The sequence below is a fragment of the Chelmon rostratus genome, chromosome 2 (assembly GCF_017976325.1).
Source record: "Chelmon rostratus isolate fCheRos1 chromosome 2, fCheRos1.pri, whole genome shotgun sequence".
NCBI classification, from domain to species: Eukaryota; Metazoa; Chordata; class Actinopteri; order Chaetodontiformes; family Chaetodontidae; genus Chelmon; species Chelmon rostratus.
The window spans coordinates 5,331,476-5,354,092 of record NC_055659.1 but is presented as its reverse complement, the minus strand read 5'-3'; the positions used below and the strand labels follow the sequence as shown (position 1 = coordinate 5,354,092).

General features: G+C 41.2%; 1 protein-coding gene across 8 annotated transcripts in view; it reads left to right on the top strand.

Moving 5' to 3' along the window:
* Window positions 1–22,617, top strand: part of slmapa (sarcolemma associated protein a) — a 60,502-nt gene that overhangs the window by 35,193 nt on the left and 2,692 nt on the right. For 2 of the 8 annotated variants that reach the window (XM_041945217.1, XM_041945272.1), the window contains 19 exons: window positions 308–403; window positions 1,324–1,395; window positions 1,503–1,643; window positions 1,751–1,888; window positions 2,379–2,547; window positions 2,832–2,882; window positions 4,489–4,635; window positions 6,252–6,317; window positions 8,573–8,632; window positions 8,744–8,818; window positions 10,694–10,774; window positions 11,239–11,298; window positions 11,615–11,740; window positions 11,991–12,065; window positions 12,211–12,311; window positions 12,884–13,088; window positions 13,292–13,409; window positions 16,143–16,314; window positions 16,506–16,640. In XM_041945217.1, the coding sequence (XP_041801151.1) occupies window positions 308–403; window positions 1,324–1,395; window positions 1,503–1,643; window positions 1,751–1,888; window positions 2,379–2,547; window positions 2,832–2,882; window positions 4,489–4,635; window positions 6,252–6,317; window positions 8,573–8,632; window positions 8,744–8,818; window positions 10,694–10,774; window positions 11,239–11,298; window positions 11,615–11,740; window positions 11,991–12,065; window positions 12,211–12,311; window positions 12,884–13,088; window positions 13,292–13,409; window positions 16,143–16,314; window positions 16,506–16,640 (2,088 nt within the window). Of the gene's footprint in view, window positions 1–307; window positions 404–1,323; window positions 1,396–1,502; window positions 1,644–1,750; window positions 1,889–2,378; window positions 2,548–2,831; window positions 2,883–4,488; window positions 4,636–6,251; window positions 6,318–8,572; window positions 8,633–8,743; window positions 8,819–10,693; window positions 10,775–11,238; window positions 11,299–11,614; window positions 11,741–11,990; window positions 12,066–12,210; window positions 12,312–12,883; window positions 13,089–13,291; window positions 13,410–16,142; window positions 16,315–16,505; window positions 16,641–18,652; window positions 18,741–22,617 lie in introns of all 8 variants that reach the window. The other 6 variants (XM_041945227.1, XM_041945280.1, XM_041945264.1 and 3 more) reach the window with 6 other exon arrangements.

The following is a 22,617-nucleotide window of genomic DNA, read 5'->3' as shown; positions in this document are numbered from 1 at the left end:
CTTATTGATTAGAACTGACTCAGTTGTATGGTGCAAAGCACATGTCCATCTTTTCACTTCATAATTATACCAATAAAAATAAAAACTACATCATCAAGTCAGGCACATTACAGGATCGGAGTTAATTGAAAATTAAAGCTCTTCTAAGTTAAATGTGTACAGGAGAACTGATTTAAAATCAGTTTACACCTTGTTCTCTTCACTTTCAGTGACACTGTTGTTTTTGTTCCTCCTGATTTCTTTATTTTTCTCATCATCATTGATTACCCACTGCTCTCCTCCCTCTCTTTCTGTCTCTTTCTGCCAGGAGGCCTTACACAGAGAGCAGATGTTGGAGCAGAAGCTAGCCACTCTGCAGCGTCTGTTAGCCAACACTCAGGAGGCCTCAGAGAGCAGCTGGCAGGTAGGAAATACCATTATCATACTGTAGCGCAAATATCAGTATGAATATCATGATACAGCCTTTGTAAGTCTGGAAATGATTTCAAGGTTAGGAATATGCCTCAATTTAAATGTAGTCCATGAAAAATGCTTGATTTTCAACATAATCTGGTGTTTCAGCAACACAATCACTCATGTAAACCAAAATGTTTTAATACTTGAAATGAAAATATCCTGTCCCCATATCTGTTTGTTGTCTCCTGGTGTCGAAATTAGCAAGCACTAAATAACCATGATCATAACATCCAATCAAAGTTAATATGAACAGCTGGTTAAAATAAACAATGTGACTGAATGCTGCGGCTCTAAACTTTTTCAAAATTTCATTTATAGTAAGAATTGACGTAAATAAGTCTTTGGGTCCTGGACATTTTGGTTTAGGTACCTTGAAAGTGCTTCAACAACTGAAAAAAGGCTGTACGAACCCTGATGAGACATTCTCTGAGTTGTAACTCTGCCTGTTTTCACTCTAGTACAGTGATGGCCGTAATGGCACTTGTGTACATGCTGCTCCCTCAAAAGTGCATATCACTGTAATGTATTTTACACCTTTTTACTGTCTTGCTGTTATCACATTATGTGGAAATGACGTGTTACAGCTTGTAAATACCATTAACCATAAAATCAAAGCAGTCATAACTGAGAATTGTGTTCTCAGTGATTTTCTGTAGAGCAAACAAATATGCGTCAGGTCAGTGCAAGTCTATCATGTAAAACAACATAACCATCACGTAACACTACATTGATCATGTACACTGTAATTTGCCCCGACACTATCAACTCTGCCTGGTGATGTGGGGGCAGTTCTCTCATTGTTACCTTTGTATGACATGAACAAACTTGTCCAACATGCTGTAAACTGAGTGTGTGTGTCTTCACCAGGCTCTGATTGATGAAGACCGTCTGCTCTCCAGACTGGAAGTGATGGGCAGTCAGCTACAGGCTTACTCTAAGGTAATCCACACACGATAAATAACAAGTTCACCTGCAATTAAAGGATCAAAATTAAATCAAACTTTTCATCCACTTTGTAAAAAATCCTTCCCTATTCTCTCTCTCAGTCCCAGACGGAGGAGGGGATGCGCAAGGAGCTCTTGGCTCTTCAGGAGGACAAACACAACTATGAGACAACAGCGAAGGAGTCTCTGAGGAGAGTCCTGCAGGAGAAGATCGAGGTGGTCAGGAAGCTGTCGGAGGTGGAGGTAGGACACACATACGTACTGTACTCTATGATGATAATTGGTCATTTTGAGGCATGAGTCTCTTGTGTTGGTGAACCAAAAAGTTGTTTGTTTCTGCTGACCTGCAGCGCTCACTCAGTAACACGGAGGACGAGTGCACCCACCTGAAGGAGATGTCTGAGAGGGGCCAGGAGGAGCTGAGGGAGCTCGCCAATAAGTACAATGCCGCCGTCAATGAGATCAAAGAGCTCACTGACAAAATTAAGGTACCTGCATGGCCTCTGGGTATGATGTGATACTACTCTGGATGACACAGGATTTAATTTTTCTGCAATAATATTGGATTTAATTTTGAATATATTTAATTTTGTATATTGTTTGGGGCAAAACATGTTTTTATACTTAACGGTGCTTGCTTGCTGTTATTAGAATTGTTCTAATGTTTCCTCTCTCCATCTCTTTCTACCCTTTCTCATCTGTCTGTCCTGCTCCTCCCTTCTTTTCCCTTTCCCTTATTCATCTGTCTGCATTTGCATTCTTTCTTCCCTTCTCTCTCCTCACCTTCCTTTCTCCCCTCTTGTCTCTTGTTTTCTCCTCTCCACCCTCAATCCTCTCCTGCCTCTAACTCTCATCTTTGCTATTTGCTTCCTCCTCATTCCCCCTTTCTCCTCCCTGTCTTGTGCTTTCTTCCTTGTTCTTCTGCCCCCTCTATCACCTCTATCCCTTATGTGCTCTTCTCCACCTCTCCTCCTCCAGGCGGCGGAGGGTCGGCAGGAGGAGCTGACCCAGCGGGGAGCGACAGAGAAGAGGGAGTTGGAGCTGCGGATCGAGGAGATGGAGGAGAAGGAGCAGGTTCTCCAGGCTCGCATCGAAGCTCTGCAGGCTGACAACGACTTCACCAACGAGAGGCTCGCCGCCCTGCAGGGTACACACACACATGCATGCACACACACACTCACACCCTGCACACACACACACACACACACACACACACACACACACACACACACACACACACACAAGCACCCTGCACTAACTTTTAACAAACTGACTGCACCCTGCAAGCCAATCACTTTTAACTCTGTTGTCATCACAAGAGTTACCATAGAAACCAGTGGCCGGGTCAGAACACGTCTCTGATCAATCAGGAGGCTTCACTTGGACTTCCTGTCAGTCAACGCTCCTCTCTGCTGTTGTTGTTGTTTACAGTGCGGTTAGAACAGCTACAAGAGAAAAGCATTAAAGAGAACAACAGTCTGGGTGAGTCTACACGTCTCTGGACTGCTCTGGGACACTTGTCCTCTCCGCCGCTGTTTGTCTCTTCTGTGGTTGCTAACGTCACTTCCTCATCCTGCACTAATGATGCATGATAAGTTCCTGCATGATGTCCACATAACTTCCTGTTGCTTGCTGCTGTCTTTGCTCTCTTTGTTCATCTGTCTCTCGGTCAGTGGAAGTCTGGCTCTTCTCTTTCTGTTTTGGTCTTGTTTATGGTAGCTTGATGTCCGGCCCTCAGGTGTCCCCTGTCAGTTTAAGGGGATACGTGATGTTGATTGATGTTCCATTGAGATATTTTTCTGAATCCTGCAGAAATGAAGCCCACATTAGCCCTCAGAATTAGCCCTCATTTATGTTAAGATCTTAAATCATTAAGAGAGAATTATATGTCACTTTTTCGTGATATATATTCAGAAACCTCAACACAGTCACACTGGCAGCTGAGTAGGTCTGCTATTGTTGGCAAGATAAATCATCAGTCCACCTAAATTAAGGTAATCAAATGTTAGGAAATTTGTAAAGAACAAACCGCTGTTTTAGTTTAGATTACTCATATTTGAAGCGAAATATATGGATGTTTTGTACGGCTAGCAGTGTTTTGTCCCTGCAATTTACCAATATGGGCAAATGAATGCTTTTCTTGTTCAGGTTTTGATGGTGCCCTGTATGCAACATTATTGTCCTTTGCCAGTCATATGCCTGTTTAAACGATCAACTGCACTACTTGAGGTTGTTTTTAGAGACGGTAACAGACATTTTTTTTACTTGTGCTACAATTTTGTGGCTTGTGCTACAAAACTTTGAACCTCCAGCACCAGTGCTATGGGCAGAAAAAATTAACTAAGCCCTGATAGTACAATTTCTTTTTGGAGCAGGTGTCAGTGCAAATAAAAAAAAAATAAAAGCTGAAGGGTCGCCTTATGTAGGTATGTGTTGCAACAGGTGCTTCCCTGGGCTGTGCTCTGGCAACCACATCCTGCTACTGGTGTCATTGAGCTGGGCCAACTGTGCAATGGATGATTTTGATAAAAATGTGAAAAAGTACAAACATTCAGTACAGGCATTGTCGTATCTTACTGTTTGTTTACTGTTCAATGAGTGCCACTTGCTGTAATTAGCTGTTTTTGACCTCGTACTATGCTAAAATCGCCAGCCCAGGCCCCCAGGATCAACACTGGGCTGCAATCGGTGTGATCTTTGAATGACAGGATGGTTTATGTAACCTCTGTGTGTGGCTGTTTCAGAGGGGACAGGTTGTCTCAGGGACTTGGTGGCACTCAGTTGCGTCTACACAAGGCTTGTTGGGGTTTCTGGATATTATGGGTTCTTTCCATGGTTGCCAAACTGTCCACTGCTTTGTTTTTCTTCTTCTGGGGAAAAAGAGCTTTTGGTCACTGATTGACTTCTGGTGATTGAATGCCAACACTGAATATGAATGCTGGAGGTGACTGTCTCACTCCTCACTTCGCCACAGTAGCCACTTTGTGAAGGACCCTGCCATCCTTTGGACCCTTACTCTGTTGTGAACATGTGTTTGGCTGGTACAGTTTCGACAAAATCGTATATATCTGATCTGGTCACATGACAGATGTCGACATTGTCTCCCACGGACCAGTAGAGGAGCCTGTCGAGGACAAACAGAGGCTGCAGACATCTGAGAGCCAGGAGGAAGACGAGGATGAGGAGGATACAGACACAGATGATGGTGCAGTTGGTGAAGATGAAGCTATTCATGGTAGTTAGTTTGATAATCATAATCAGTAGTTTGACACTGTTTCATAGCAGGGTTTGGTTTACAGAAAAAAAAACAGTCGCAGACTATACTGTCCAATAATGTAAGATAGGTAAGTTTAACATCACAGAATAAAATGCCATTACATAATGGATATGATAAATTGATATAAAAATCAAACCTACAAAATGATTTTTGTATAGAAGACTAACAATGGACTTTGTTTACCTGATCGTGTGGTGATTTCAGACATCATTGTCTGGAGCCTGTCTTTCTTTACTAATATATTTTTTCTATTTTTTCCAAGTTTATCAGAAATGCTTAATTAAGTTTTGATCAGATAAATATTTATTTTGTTGAAAATGTCTCATTTTAAGGTCAGACTTAAAATATACTGGTATGATGGACCTGGATCATGCTTAAGTAACGACCTACTTATCAAGCCATTCAATCCGAACATACCTTGTTGATCAAACAGAAAAAAATGTAATACTGCTTGTCAGAAATGATTTCAGTCTGGATTTGATCTTCTTAGGCCTGGTGTAGGGATGATAAAGATGTCGCATCTTTGTGTGATCTAAAAATCCTGCTCGTTTTCTGCAATGTTAGGTGACTTACAGTTTAGTGAATCTGTGGCATTGTCCAATTTTTGTGTTTGAGGAGGCACGTTTTGAATTCTGCTCTTCTGTATGAATGAAGCTGAAATGGACAGTGTAGTTGATTTTAAACTGTTGGGCTTGTTGGTAATGTGTTGAAGTGAAGAGTTATGAGAGACAGAAGCTTATGCCTGAGCTGTCTGTCTGCTGTCCGTCTGTCTACATCCTGTCTGTTGTTCCAGTGTTGTGGTATCTGTCCAGAACCACTGTAAAAAAAACCTGCCATGTATGGCTTTGATTTCTGCCCTGTCCGTTTGTTTCTGGAGCATCTATCTGTCCGTGTAGTTAACGATCTCTCTTTAACTTGTTAGTTCTGTCTTGCTTTTGACCTGCTTGTATCTGTCTGTCCTTTCTCTGTTACGATTTCTGTCTCCGGCTCTTTCTATCTCGACCTCTCTAATGCAGGGTTGGGTATTTAGAGCAGATTCTGAAGTGGAACCAGTTCAGTAAAAACAGCTGATTTTTGATTCTGCTCATTAATTCCAGAAAGTAACATTTTAACTTCCTGCTCTTCAATATACACGGCTGGCTATACATGCATCAACACACTGTCACAGTATAGTGAGTAATTAAGTAGTTAATACTACAGGGAAATAATTTCATGTAGTGAGGATCATCAACCATGATGAAGTTGTAGTTTTGATGTCACAATTCTTCAAAATCAGCTGAATGGTGGACCAGGGGGGAAAAGTATAAGTGGAAACAAGTGAGTTTTCAACATATAGACTTTTTTTTTATTATTTTGTATTGTAGCAAAAAATAATCCCAAAAATGACAATTTTCAGCTTCAATCTGCTTCAAATATGAGTCGTGTTTTTCTCCAGCACATTTTGTTGCCATTCATAAATGGTAAGATTCGATCAGATGTGGAATTAATGAGCAGAATCAATAAAATCTGAGCTAAATACCCAACTCAACTCTGACCTTCATCGTAGTAATGTCAGCAATCTGTGTTTCTATCAGACAACTGTCATGTTAACAACAGCGGAGGAGACTCGACTAGAATCCAACAGTTGATTGAGTGTCCGCGTGAGTACAAACATCCATTCCTGCTGTATGCTGCCACACACACACACACACACACACACACACACACACACACACACACACACACACACACACACACACACACAGAAGCATGGAGAGTAAGCTTTTGTTTTGTCAGTGCACTTTGTTGCTGCAAAATGTAAAGAAAATCTGGAGGTGACATCTTAGAAGGTCCACTCAGCCAAATGACACTGTTGTTTCGCATCTACGTCCAGTAGATTCAGATTTTGTGCAGATAGTTTTGGTTTAATTTGTGCAGGTTTTGAGATAGCTGCCTTCACCTCAACACAATGAATGTGAATGAGATTTTGTTTGTGGTGCTCAAAGCATCGCAAAATGATTTTTGGAAGCAGCATCTATCTCCGGAAACAATGTTCCCACTATTCAAAATAATGCACAGACCTCACTGTCATTAGTTTGCATAGGAAACTATTTGAGTGGTTTGACCCTTGTGTACATCTTGTACTTTATACACTTGAGTACATTGGTGTCCCACTACTGGCTGAGCTGTGTTGTTGGAGACGTGTTTGTTGCTCAACCACAGGAGCTCATTGAACCTCTTGTCTGGTACTAATGTGTTTCACTGGTGCTTTGCTCATTTTAGTGGTATGTTGCGGTTTAAACGTATCTCCAGCCAACTGGTTGACTCTCAGCTTCTCACACACACTTGCTTTCTTCTCCTTTAGGCAGGTCTTTTTTCTCTGCATGCTGCCTTTGTAGCTTTTCACTGGATTAGCTCACTAACCTCCCTGTTTCTCTCTTCTTGTGTTGTCTTCTGTTGTCGTCCTTCTCTTTTGGTTCTTTCTTTTCCTCTGGTCATATATTTGTACCTGAAGCAGTTGAAGTATCTAGTCTGTGGAAAACTTACCTTGACTGCCTTCATTTCTGATACCAGCCAAACATCAGACGATTTTGAGTTGTTATTGCTTCTTTTCGTTGTTTGTTGCCTGCAGTGACATTTGCTTTCAGTTGCAAGTTACATTCAGATGTTGCTGGTAGTTTCTGCAACATAACTGACAGTCCCACTTGCTGTTGTTGTGGCTGGTTGTGGTAGATGTTGTAGAAGTCCTCCATCTGTCTTCATTGGTGGTAGATATTTTGAAAGTGTATATTATTATTAACCAGTTTGCTGGTTGAGATGTGTTTTGCTGACTAATAACACCGCCACTAATGCAGTCTGCCACACTGAAACAAAGAAGAGTTTTCCTCTTTAAACCAAGAAAACATAACTTGTGTGCCAAGCTGCCCTTTAGGTGGATCAGAAGGATTTAATAGAGATTAAAATGAATTGAGTTGAGGCTTGTGGATTTTGAAGTTTATTGTAGGAGCAGCCGAGCAGACAAGTGTGTTTTTTGCAGATGAAAACATGTCTATCTAATTTTAACTGGGCTAAATTCTCTTGAAAAGATTTTATATGTAATTTATTATCAGTGACCTTTCAGTGACTTCATTTCAGCCTGTAGTGGTAGTTTTACAGGTTATCTTGTTCTTATTTCTTGCTGACATGCATAATAATGTTATTACGTAAGTATACAAGTGAGATGCCACCAAAGTGTGACCTGGATTACTCTATATTTTCCATGTTAGTCACTTAATCTGATGCCCTGGTCCAGAGCATCAAACTAGGCCAGATGGCCAAAAATGTTTTGTGTGTTGCCATGACTGAAAGAACTAATGAAACAGTGCATTGCTGAGTGTGACACTCTCTTCTTTTTACATATACATAGATATTTAGGATAATACACCAGCTAGTCTAAGAGTGAAGTGGCAGCTTTATAAATAATAATAATAAGTTGTACTACAAACAACTAATTCTGTGTAGAGTGGCAACCACAGTGGATGTACTTTTGCATGTAATCCCTGCAACCAGTTCTTTCATGTGGTAAGCAAGACAAGCACTTTAGCCTTTTACACAAAAGCATCTCAGCTAAGTCCAAAAAACAAGCACAACATTAGTTATTTGAGAGACTTCTGTAGCTAAAGTGAAACATTAGTTCAGTGTTAGTCTATGCTTAAGATCTGTACTAACCAGCCACTAATACATCTGGTTTACCCCGAGTCTGTAAATGGATGTATGACTGCTGGTTGTAGTTTTAACAGGGTGTTAAGTTGGCCTGTTGGACATTTGCAGAGTTTGCGACGGATTTCAATTGAAGGACTGAACTGAAGTTCAAATGCTGTGTTTTCTAAGGGTGTATTCACTGATTCCCTGGTTTTCTTTGTTTTTCCTCCTGCAGCAGTCAAACAGCTGAAGGAGACTGTAAGCTCTTCAATCCACAAACTGGCCAACTTTGATGGTAAGAGCTCAAACAAGCTTCAAGTAAAAAGTACTTCTTCTGTTGTCAGAGGGTTAGGGTTAGGGTTAAACTTTAGCCCTTATGTTTATGTTTGTATGTGTGCATTTGTAGAAGTGATGGATGCCCACCTACAGAACAACCAGACAGCAGCAGACGACATCCTGGCCAGCCCTGATCGGCTCAAAGGTAGAGGACATGCACTCACAAACTTGAGCTGGATGCATCCTTGACACAAGGAGTTAATGGGTGTCCTGCCATTGATATCTACGCTCCATCTTTATGCTGTGCATGTCCCAGCTGCTCAATACAGTGATCCCTCGCTATAACACGGTTTACTTTTCACGGTTTTGCTACTTCAGGGATTTGCATCGTGCATTGTGTTCTGCATTCTGATTGGCTAAATAGTCACTCCGCTTCTTCTCTACCTGTGCGTCAGTAACGTTGCAGTTTAATATGTACACGTACGTAAAACAGCTTGCCAAATTTACATTACGTACGTGCAAATTCTCTTGTAATTTCGAGTTTTGTCTATCACTATGTTCTTCTCCCGAACAAACACACCTGCACCGCGGGCTTCAAAAGAGGAAAACACTGCAGAGCGGAGTCAGGATGCAGCGGCTCAGTCTGAAGAGCAGTGAAATACACCTGAGTCACTATTTGTCCGACTGTACTTTGTATTTTTTTCATAATCATTTTTAATTTTCTCCCGTTTAATCCAATTACTCGGGTCGCGGTGGGCGGTGCTAATCTCCGCAATTTGAAGCCTTCTGTTCACATCGATGATTAAAATTATTATTTGACAGTACAGTACAGAAGTTATTTGTTAAAAAAAAAACTTTTCTAAAGTACTTTTATTTGTGAAACAAATGCTTGAGCCTGTAAAATGGTTTGTTCTTTCTTTTCAATGTATAATAGAGTATTTAATTGTACAGTAATTGTAAAAAAAAGGTTTCTACTTTTGCCTATCACAGGTTCTTTTTGGAACGTAACCCCCGCGAAAAACAAGGGGGTACTGTATATACCAAATACAACTGATTTGATGTTTCAGTATGTGATGTGTTTTCAGTGGAACAATGATAAACTGAAACTTGTGTTAGATTTTACTATTTCAATCTCGTCACAACATGGGACTAAAAAACATCTCTTCATCCCCTGAGGGCCTGCGCCCTCAAATGGTGCACAGATTTTCTGTCACCTGCTTCATTTAGAAAATAAACATCAGAAACTTACCAACAGTCATATTTGGTGACAGGATAATTCTTGTGATTGTATCGTTAAATGTTAGAGAACATCCCCACATATCTGGGTTTCATTAGAGGACCTGTTTATTCAATTTTCAGCGTTTCAGTTTTTTACAACAGTTTCAACTAGTTGTTATCACAAAGGGCAAAACTGCTGACAAGAAGACCTTTGACCTTTTGTCCTCTGTCTTTGCTGTTGTGAGAGGTTTGACTAACAATACTGAGGCTCACCAGCAGCCTAAATACTGCTGTAACACATTTTGTCTGGAGACACACTCACACACATTTTTATATTTCCATACTTTAGAGGAACTTAACTACCATCATGTCTCATTATAGACTTAATTAATTAACTCACTCACACGTTTTCTCACAACGCCAATCTGTGCTGTTGCTAATTTTTTGCAGAATGCAATACTGAGACTATGTTATTACTCCCTATAGCATTATGACAGTTTCACCTTTACCTCTTCAGCGAACATGCTTCTATTTCTCACTTATGTGCAAAGTGGTGTTGGTCGTTTCTTCAGAGAAATTTGGACAGAAAACAGAAAGCGATCCACTTGGAAATGCTAGATCTAAAAATCTGCTTGGATCCAGAAAGACAGATTTACAAACACACACACGCACGGTTGCATTCAACAGTGAGTGGTACTAAACCTGCTCTTAACTGCTGCTTTTGTTCATTGTGGTTGGCTAACTTTTTGTCTGTCTGTGTGTCTGTGTGTGTCTGTGTGTGTCTGTGTGTGTCTGTGTGTGTCTGTGTGTGTCTGTGTGTGTGTGTGCGTGTGTGCGTGTGTGCGTGTGCGTGTGTCCACAGGGAATCAGATGGATGCCAAAGAGTCAGACATGTCAGACACTCTGAGTCCCAGCAAAGACCGCAGCAGTGACGATACGTCAGGTCGGTAAAACACACACACACAGTCATGTTTCAACCAGAATTTTTAACGTTGATGTATTTCATTCTCATTTAAATGATTCTATCCCACTGTTTTTATTTCATTCATCAGTTTTATTTTCAAGGTTTTTCTTTTTCACATTAGCTGCTGTTGACTTGAAATAGCTTTCATTTTAATAATGTTGAAGTATGTTCTCTCATCATGCTGCATCTGCTACGTTTAAGCATCTAGTCTGTAATGAATTCATCATGAAATAGATTCTACATAACCTGAGAACTAAATGAGATACTTACACTTATTTTTTTATATTTTCATTCACCACTCAGATAACTACAAATCACTTTTTGATCTTTTTTAAGTCCTTTATAAATGAATCCTTATTAGAAACACATCAGAAAGAAATATCTGTGTGTGTGTGTGTGTGTGTGTGTGTGTGTGTGTGTGTGTGTGTGTGTGTGTTTTTCAGACGGCAACATGGACGATCAGGAGTTGAATGAACCACAGAACAGAGTAGCTCTGCTCAAAGGTAACCATGGCAGCTCATCTCTGCTTTGTAGTTGTGGTCTGTGCTACAAAACACACCGCCAACATTAACAAAGGTGTATGAGACAAAGTATTTGACAGATTCAGTAATACAGATAAGTGTCCCCTAGAGGGAGCTGTTCAGTTGTGTTGGTGGCTGCAGGTTCTTAAAAGGCTTTATTCTTTGAGTCTATCTTGCTTTTTTAGTTTATGTATCAGACAGGCTTCACATGTGTTTTTTCTTTTAATGATTTTTATTATTATTTTTTTTTTAATGAAAAAGTGTCACACTGTGTGTGTCTGTCTGTGTGTGTATGTAGCTGAGTTGCATCGGGCCGGTCTAGAGCCTGGAGACACGGAGCAGGTCATCCACCATCTCCACAGAGAGCTTCTGGAGGCCCAGGAATTAGCCAACACTGGCAAGCAGAGATGCTTGGAGCTACAAGGTAACTAACAGTATAAAACTATCTCCTAATCTTCTTCTAATTGCCTCCCGTTTCACCTGTTCTGAAAATCAAGCATTGACTGTGTCACGTTTAGTAACTGAGCAGGAACAGACATTGAGTCCTTACATTTTGGCGCTGTTGACTGAGTTGTTATGAAGAACTTTAGTTCAAACATTACTGTCATTGTGTGTCACATGACATTATACCAGGTTAAGATGGTGATCACATGACTGTCTGTGTCTGTGTGTAGCTCTGCTGGAGGACGAGAGGAAGAGTAACTCTCAGCAGACTGAAGAGTCGACCAAACAGATCCAGTACCTGCAGAGTTAGTACAAACACACACACACACACAGAATACATACGTATATACCTGTATGTGGGATAATCTAATCTCTTGCCTCACGTCCCTTTGTGTGTGTTCATGTGTGTGTGTGCTTGTGTTTTGTGTCTATGTGTGTGCGTGTGTTTAGCTCAGCTTGGGAAGCTGCAGGCTGACATGGAGGCACTAAGGGAGCAGAGGGAGAGCACCATCTGCACCACCAGAGAGGAGCTTTACTCCGCCCAGGAGGAGGTACCACTCCATCTCACTACCACTCCTGCCTATTACCCTCTGACTCCTTACACCTCCCTCCGTTTCTTCACAGCACCTCCCGACACCCGTGTTACTCCCTCTGATACCTCTTTCGCTCCCTCTGACTCCCCTCCAATCTTTGCTGACAGCCCTGTTACTCCTCCCAGATCATCTCTGTCTCCATGTGACTTATCTTTACTCCCTGCTCTCTCCTATTGGCTTCACTCAAAGTCTTCCTGAAACCCCTCTAATGCCTCCCAACTCTTCACCTGACACCCGCAACCCCTCCCAACTTCTCTCTGACTCCCTGTCGACTCCCCTCTGATTCCTCCCAGCAACTCCTCTGACCTTTCCTGAGTCTGACTTCTCTCGCCTCCCCTCACCCCCCTGACACCCCTGTGACTCCTTATACCACTGTCTGGCTCCCCTCTGACTCTCACTGACTCCTCCCTGCACTCAAAGAAAGCACAGCTCCTCTTGAACAAAATGAGGCTTACTATCCGTCAATTTACAGTAAATCCAGTCATATGACATATGACTGGCCAACCAATGAATTGTGTTTCTGCTGTCAGATTCTCGTCTTGCGGCACGCCATGGAGGCAGCCACGGCGGAGCGGGAGCGTGAGATCGCCGCCCTGCAGGCTGACCTCGGCAGTGTGCGATCTGAGCTGGAGCACTGGAGGAACACGGCCGCCAAGTACGAGGAGGAGATCAGCCGGCTGCAGGAGGCCTTCACACAGCATCAACAGCATCAGAACACCGCCACCCAGCTGCAGGGTGAGCAGAGTGTGTGCGTGTGTGTGTGTGTGTGGGGGGGTGCTTGTTTGTTTCCTGTTTCGCTGCAGGAGCCTCAAAATGTCAGTGATAATCTTTGTTCTTTTCTGAATCAAGACTAACAATATGCTTCTTAATGTACAGCTGAACTGAAAATTCCTCACATATTAATTCTGACTGTACTTCTCTCTGTGTCGCCCTCTCAGCGGAGTGTGTTACGTTGCAGCAGCGGTGTGTGTGTTTGCAGCAGGACTGTGACAGCCTGAGAGATGAACGGACAGCTCTTACAGACAAACTGCACTGCCTTGAGACTGAGCTGAGCAGGTATACACACACACCCACACACATTTTAAATGCTTTATTTGATTCCAGCAGGTAAACAGGATAACCGAGGTCACAGCTGTTGACACCCACAGGTGAAGGAAAGACAGGTTCACAGGCTAACTGTTAAAACTGAGATGGATCAGAATTCTATTGAATGTCTGTCTGAATGACTGATAGCAGGCCGAGACTGATATTTGATCGCTTTGTCAGAAAACTCTTCATATACAAACAGGTTGAAAATAACATGAGAACACCATGTGCTTTAAAGATGGTGTTAGATGGTCTCTTGTTAACACTTCTGTGACATGCACACCTGCACATGCACGCACATTATCTGGAGTCTCTAAAATACAGCTTACTTGTCAGGAGATTGGGAGCATTGTCTGAAGCCTCAGACATCAAAAGACGAGTGCTCACACAGTCAACCATAAATACATATGTCAGTATGTCTTTGATGATTTTAACACACTTGTAAGTTTTTTTTAAGCAAGCCTTGCCTTTAAAATAATTGATGATTTCAAACAAGTATATTTAATAAACTTGTAATCAGCCGAGCAGACTCTCTACTGCACGCATTGATTTTCTGTGCAACCATGTATGAAACTGAAATACTCATGAGCTCGACTCCAAACTAAGTTTAAGACACATGTCAGAGAATAGCCTTAAAAATCTTTGCTGTAAATCTTTAAAAGGAAATAAGCTTAATATAATGAATATTTTGTAATAGTTAACAATAACTCATTTAATATTCCAAACTAAAACTCTATGTCAGAAAGTCCTCAAACTCTAAGTTAAATGTAAAGCTGAGCAACAGTGCGGAACATATCAGGAATGCGTGTCAAACTGTGGGAGTGTGGACATTAAAACTGGACAGAGAAGTCTTTGTGACAGCCGTGATGGAGTTGATGAATTCTGGCTCAGGATGACAGACAGGAGTGCCGCCAAGACCATGGGCCCTGACAGGTTCAGGGTTTGGATTCAGCATTAAAAGAAGGACTGAGGTTGCGATGGACAGGAGGAAACATGTCGTCCAGCTGATTCAGGCAGAACAGGACGAGCGGACGACAGCTGACTGACAGCTGACTGAACCAGACCGAACAGTCAGCAGGTTGGCTGACTGCAGCTCGATGCTCTGTCTGCTCTGCACGGAGAGAAAACATCTTGGCAGGGTTTGATCTGAGCTTCAGCTGTGTTGTCACTAGTTTCCAATAAACTGTAGGAGCCACTGGCAGCACTTCTCATGAATACCTGTAATGCACCGCTCCAGTAAACTGCAGATGTCAGCTGCAGACGCCGTACAGCCTAAAACTACTACATAAGCATCTTTAAATGATCAATCAGAGATGAAGCTGAATTCAACAATGTCTCAGTTTAGAGCAAATATTTACATTCAGCAGCTAAAAACTAAGGTCAAAAGAGAGCAGAGGACAGAGCAAACTGTGCCCTAACTGTTCCCCCAAACCAAAAACATGTGTTCCCTGATTCAGGTACATGCACCAAATGAAGATGAAGTTAAATAAACTGTAATTTTCCACAGCATATTATGGACACACGCCACCTAAAATAAACATCATCTGCCCTTCAGAAGAAATAATTATACCTTTTGTTCATTATGAGATGTGTCTGCATCTGTCCGCTCAGAAAGTAACAGTGATTGATAGATCAAAGGTCGATAAATTACGTCGTATGTTTGCTTGATGGTCGGGGAAAAAACAAACAGACTTAAACAGATGTTGTAAGAAATGGGCTCCATCAGTCACAGTCGCATTAGCATGTTTGTCATGTACAAGGCAGCACAGTGTGTGTTTGTGCCATGTGAAAATAAATAGAACGTGAAAAAAGACAGTTTTTCTAAATGTTGACACATGTATAAAACACCATATTTAAATGAAATTCTGCACACTTCCGTAAGCAGATGATCATATTTGCGAGTTGTGTCGGAAGAAATCTCCCTGTGAGCTTATTCAAAGAGTGGAAGCTTCCTCTGGTCCAGCAAAATGTCTCATCACTTCAAAGTCTTTGCTGTTAATAAATTAAATTGTTCAGTCAACACACGATTTCCCAGCTCAGAATAACTTTTTAAAGCAGATGACCTCAGTGAGCGGAGACAGATGGAGCTCGAGCTGGAAATATAAGAAACACTCAGATGTTCAGTGTCCTCATACGTGTTGTTACTGACATGTCAGTTAACCAATCTCTGCAGAATGTCAGTACTGTGGCTTAAAATGAACTGGCTGCATGTTTTCTAACAGAGATAAATGAATGGGTTTTGTGCTATTTTGTGAGAAGTTGCTCTATTCAAAGTACTCACAGATGATCATAGTATGTTGTAAGTTCCAATGAGAGTAAAAACCAGTTGAAGAATCTCAGTAACCTAATGCAATGCTAATAAATCCATAAGTTCCATAAACAAAATGATTCATTTTAGGTGATTAGAGTAGATTCAGTTTCTGAAACTTAAACTGTGCAAAAAAAACTGCCTGAGAAGACAAGTTCTGGGGAAACAAAGTTGTCCCTGCCTTTGTTACAATTACGTGTGTCGATGATTGAGGCTTTGTCTCCCAAAAGTAGTTTTTCTGGTTAAGGCTGCTGCTCACTGAAACATTTTCTAGTTTGGTCATTGTGGCAGAAAAACTGAAAAACAAGCTGAATTGTAAGAGCTGAGTGTATTCCACTGGTTATGGACTCTGTGTGTTTGTCTGTCTGTCTGTCTGTGTGTCTGTGTGTGCACAGCACCAGGGAGCAGAGTCAGGTTCTCAGCAGCAGTCTGGAGTCTCTGGAGAAGAGGGAGGAGGTTCTGCAGGACAAACTAGGTTCTCTGGAGAATCAACACCTACAGGATGCAAGCAGGCTGAGGACCCAGCTGGACCAGGCCCAGGCCCACACACACACACTGCAGAGAGAGGTACACACATACACACACTGCAGAGAGAGGTACACACATACACACACTGCAGAGAGAGGTACACACATACACACACTGCAGAGAGCGATATACACACGCACACAAATTATTGAAATTAAGTCACATATGATGACCTGGCAATTTAGAGAAAAATGTGATAATGATGTGTGTGTGCGTGTGTGTTTGTGCAGTATGAAGATACACAGTCACAGCTGTTGGACCTCCGTCAGCGCTATGAGAGAACAGAGAAGGAGAAGCTGAACATCCACCAGGAGCTGGAGCAGTGCAGGAGCAGCCTGAAGCTGCTGCAGGACAAGACCAGCTCCGTGAGTACACACACACACACACACACACACACACACACTTTCCTTTTAATGAGACCAAAGACTATATGAACTGTTTGTGTTGTAACCTTTATTTTTGTCTCTGAGCAGCCTTAAATCCAGATGTATTTGTAGTTTTGATGTTTTTGCCCACAGTTTTGGCTGTCTTGTCTAAAGATGAATGCAGGTGAAACACCACACTTGCTAATGGACACTGTGGCAGTCCTGGACTTTGCCATAACTCACAAAGCACTTCCAGCTCACAGCCCCCTCCTCATGGCTTACTTGCTAACTCTGGACACACAGAAGTCTCACCAGACAGTGTTGTTTGAGTCTCCATGTGTTTCTTGAATGAGACATTCAGTCCTTTCAACTAACAAAGAGGACTGAACCTCTGTGGTAAACAGAATCTAATAGTAGTGATAAATAATAACAAAATAAGTGTGATTCCAGCAGACTGATTCAACTCCATTGACACAAATGCACATTGTTCTTTTATTCAGCTGGAGTGACGGTAAAAAAAATAAACTCCTCGGCTCGTCCAGCTGAGGAGACGTCCTCTGACATTTCTCCTGCTTTTTCATTCTGAGTTCATCAATAACAGTTGTTAGTTTGTCTCTCTGAAAACTGAAAACAGGAAACACAAATCAGAAAATCTGAAGATGACAGCGAGGCGGAGCAGCCTCCTCCTACTCCGTTACCCCTCCTCTTCCTCTCCTCCTCCTCTTCTCCTCCTCTACTCTCTCATCTACATGTCTTCACTTCTTCCCCCTCTTCAGTCTTTTGTTCATGTGCCTGTAGATGTCTCACACCACAGGTTTTGTTTCTCAGAGCCTTTCAAAATAAGAGTCCTGGTCGAGATTCACAGGACTAGATCCACAAACATTGTTTTAATTGACATTTCTAAGGGATAATTTCTGTTTATTACAAACTTTGGTTTTATTTTCCAAAGCTTTGTCCATCATTTCTTTCAGTTCACTCAGTGCACTCACACAGTTAATAGGTGAGATCTGGGAACGAGGTCACATGATATAGTAGAAGCCTGAGGGTTCAGTAGTTGTAGCTGTGTGCACAGTTTTAATGTAAAGTGAGGGATCATTCTTGAGATTAAGTGACATCACTTGAAGCAATTTGTCAGACTCACACAGCTCCCTCTGGAGCCACACCTGACCTAATAAAACTTTTTTTAACATGGCCTGTAGTTCTTCAGAGGACATATAAACACACTGTGATGTGTAAAACCAATGCAGTTCCACTTTCAGAAGCTGTCAGTGTGGAAAACAAAAGGATGCAAGTTTTCTGAGATGTGTTATTTGACACCTTGGCAGATTATGTTGACATGAACTCGTTGTGTTCCTAGATCTCATTGATTATTTGGTGAGTATTATATGATCAGTAACGATGGACCAAGCTATGAAAATAAGACAAAGTTTAAATAACCCAGAATTATCCTGTAAGTCCATTATTTATCTTCACCAGGGACAACATATCATGTATTGGTAGCCTAGTTTACAATAAATGTTTCGTTTTTTTTTTTTTTTTTTTAAAGCTTTCCTCCTGTGTCTGTCATTTAGTTATGATGCATTCATAACGAAATGACAGCCTCAGTATAGATTAGAAACATTTCACACTGGCCTTTAAAAGCCAGTGGACTGTTGTCACTGTCAGCCAGCTGCTGGTGGAGATTACTTGCTGAGTGCTCATGAGATGTCCTGGTGCAGAAAGTTAATGAGCTGAAATCCAACAGCAGAATGTTGCCTGGTGACGGGTGGTGTTTGTTGAATGTGGCTGCTGAATGTGTAGAGATGGCGGTCGCTTTGTAGAAAAGGCTGACTTGTTACAAACCTACAAATCCTCTCTCTCTCAGTCTCTCTCTCTCTCCCCCCCTCCCTCTCTCCCTCTCCTCCCTCCTCGCTGTAGCTGCTCCATCCTCCATGTTGGTTTTGGTTGATTTGCCGGCTGATTTCTTCTTATCCCTCTCCTCCTCCCTTCCCCCTTCCTTCCCTCCCCTCTAGCCATCCATATTGCAGCCTGTCCAAGCCATATTCATTGGCCTTGTCCTGGCTCTGCTCTACTGGTGTTTCGGCCAGTTGTGGTAGAAAGGTACACACCGACATGACATCAGTCTGTCTCTCTGTCTGTCTCTTTTGTCCTCATCTGTCCATCATCTGTGGAAGGAAAGATGAGAGAGGTGAAAACATGATCCTGATCTGTGATGAATTCAGGGTCACATGTTGCAAACCATGAGTATAAGGTAGAAAAGTGTCCAAACAGTCCTCCTTTGCCTAAAAATATTATCCTCAGCAAATCTAAACTATAGTCATGACCTTTAACAGTGAGTGCTGCCATAAACAGTAGCTGGCTTGTGATTTCTCTGTGGTCGAAGGTGTTAGATGGACATGTATGTGGGGTTATGATACAGTTATAATTAGGTTGAGATATGACAGGACAATTATTAAAGAATTAAAATAAATATAAAGAAACATTGCACACACAATGTTTGATATGAAATGAAGAATTTTGCACATTTTGAAGCAAATCCTTAATTTCTCACAATTTCTACCCAGCTCACTTTTGAATACGTCACAGTCCAGTTTCAAAACATCAACAGTGCATTAGGGGAAAATTTGGATGCACCGTTTGTACCTGAGTTACAGTATGATTACGCAATTATTTTTTACTACTTTACTTTAGAAGCCAAAGTCCCCAAAATGTTAAATGTTGTGAAAAAGCTGTACAAAAATTTGGCCTAAACACAATATAATTGAGTCAGTTAAATTATTATTTCAATCAGAAACTGTTTGATCAAAAACAAGTGACCAGAACCTCAGTGCCACCTCTCAGTATTTGACAGTGTCCGATACTCAGGCCCACATTTTGCTTTTATCCACCAGGAAGGTGAATAAACATACATGTAAGAGTATGTTGTTTCACATGTTTGTGGCTGTTTCATGTATGAAATTGACGAGGGAACCAAATAGTAAATTAAAAAAATCCATCCATAATAACATGATTACCTTAAGGGAAGTTGCATTTTTTAAGTTGAGTATTTTGGAATGAAATGCATCATTGATTAGACTGCTGTTACATAAAGGTAACCAGGCTGTTAGTGTTCAACCCTGAATTCTGATCAGCAGGATGCTTTTCTCACCTTCTACACTTCCCCACATCATCATCATTATCATCATCATCATCATCATCATCATGGTGGTCTGTCTTGGTCTTCTGGTTTGAGCAGCTCTTCGTGCATGGGTGTCTGCCAGTCCGTCACACTTCTTCTGCTTCTGCTTTGCTGCAGCTAACGCTACGCTCGACTCTTCAAAGGGGCGGGAGCCCACTGACCACAGACCATTTAAAAGGGAGCCTCGGTCTCCTCAGAGCCTGCCGTCATTTTAAGTTTTCATCTTTAAGGAAACATTAGTCCTCAGGCTCCAACAAAAAAAAAAAGAAACAACCTCAGGCTTTGTTAGCGTGGTGCTGTGTATATAAAATCATTGCAGCTGAGCTGTAAGGTTTCAGGGAGAAATCAGCCCCATCAAAGTCTTTAAGTGGTTGTAGTGCAGTGTCTCAAAATGACTGAAATCACAGCAACTTTCTGCAGTTTTGCTGCAGAAACTTTGGTGAGAAAGTGTGATCAGTTGGTGATCTTTCCTGTAGTCGTCACACACGGTGTCTTTCATCAAAGTCATCACTGACTGTAATCTGTGTGACTCCAACTGAAGACTGGATCTTCAAATACATAGTTTCATGTTAGCAAAAGGCTCAGTAGTTTTATAAATCATATTTTTCTCTTGTTAGTTTCCATTCATAATAGAATTGCACAAACTAAATACAGCCTTTTGTCTCTTTTTCAACATTGAGGGCACAGCTACCTTGTTTGAATTAACTTTATTGGAACTGTCAATGGACATAACCGACCAGAGGTGGCCGGTCAATTGATCCATACAGTGTGAGTGTAGAAGTCGCTGGTTCTGGTCAAGATCATTACAACTGCACCCTGTCTGCACAGCTTCAGAGCTCAGGCCAAGAAATTCAAAAACAAGCTCAGAAAAATGTCCAATTTATCTCAGCTATGGCTTGATTTATTTATACTTTATGGTCCTGAATTAATTTCAAACAGAAAGGCAGATGATAGTAAAATTTTCTCTGTGCGGTAAATAACCAGCTAGTGTGAAGCTGAGTGAGCGTTTATTTTGGAAGATGAAGGTGTGTCCCTTTGAAGAGTGGAGCTCGCTCCTTCACACCTGACCTCTTCTTCAGTTACTAACTCTCATTCATTCACTCACTGTCTTCTTCACAGCTCCATCTCACTTTCAGGGTGCTGGTCCTTTTTTTTTTTTTTCTTGATCCTTCATTCTATGCATCGTTGTCGCTCGCGGCAGGGTTTGTTGTTACTTTATTAATTTAATAATTTTCCTTCCCTTTCTTGCATCCGGTCTGCAGCTTTGATCAGTTATGTTTCCATGTGATTGTGTCTTTGCCTGCTCACAGGTTTGCTGTTTTGTTTGTCTCACTGCTGTTTTTTGAACTTTCCTGCAGCTCCTGATTCTTTTTTCTTCATTTTGAAAACATCCATCATTCCGTCCATCATGTTCGTCCTTTGTTGTGCTGGTTGTGTTTGCTGCTTGTCTGTTTATTTGGGAATGTCTGACCAGTGTTTCCAGTCGTTTGTCGTGAGAGAAAACTGGTCTGTAACTTTTCTGTTTTTCTACTCAGGTAACCTCCTTGACCTTGTTTACTTTGCTGCTTCCACCTGTGTTTTTGATTTTACCTTCTATTTTTTTTTTTTTTTACTTCCTGCTCTCCTCTACCTCTCCTGAAGTCCCAAAAGATTCTATTTTTTTCTTTATTTTTTAGGATTTAAACTTTTGTGCATGAGTTGAGACAAGAAGATGATTTTAAATCATTGAATTCTTGCTGCTCAATAACAGGCTGAGTGTCATCAGCAGAAATCATCTGTTCTATACATTACTGGGCTGTTTCCCAACCTGGTGGTCCTGACCTCCACTAGGGGTCGCCAAAGCTTCATCGGGGCATGAGGCCTTTTTGTTTTTAAGTGGTGTAAGAAAACTTTTTTTTAAAGTTAGAGTCGTCTCAGCATTTCATTCATTTCTGTGAGAAAATCTAAATTAAATTTATACATTTTGTTTAAAGTTTATGCTGTTATTTAAGATATAAACTTAAAAAAAACATCTGACGGTGAAGAGCTGAGCACAAGCTCCATTCACAGAGCTGAACAGCCTTGTCCGGCATTAGAAGAGTCCACAGACAAAACAACCAAAGAGCTAACAGAAAGAGTCAGGGAGAAGAAAGCAAAAAGAAGCCTATTTAAAATGTATGATTATTAGAAATGAGACATGAAATACATAAAACAGACTGAGAATTGTGTGGTCAGGAAACTCATCTGTGAGGCAACATTCACAGGAAGTAATCTGCTAAAAATTCATTTCACACAAACTCCCTGCAGGTATTGTGTTCACTATTTGGTTTAAATCTACAGTTGTTCTGTACTGTAACTGGAATATAATGTAAAAATATCAATAAAATATGCTGCTTAGTCAGGGTTTGTCAGTTTACTCAATGGTAGAAAAAGAAAAATGTTTGAACAGCTGTTTTAATGAAGTTCCAATGAAGCCGATTCTGATTCTGATTAATGGACAAAAGGACTATGCAGATTTAGATGTTGAGTGTTTCATCTGTGATCAATTAGATGCTTTTGGAAGATGCAGAGGTTTAGATGGATGTTTATTAAATGCCAAGAAAGTGGCCTCAAAAGGAAAAAAAAAAAAGAAGAAAAAAGTCACATTATTTGAGTTGGAACTTGTGCGCTCTCACAGATGAAAGGACTCCTCCAACCAAATGAAATCTGGCTCATCAGCGTTTATGAATTACGACTTGAAGTATATCTGTAAACAAACAGTCAGAGGTCTCTACAAAGAGCCAGTAATGATCATTCAGGATTCTCAGCACCTCCAGGAAA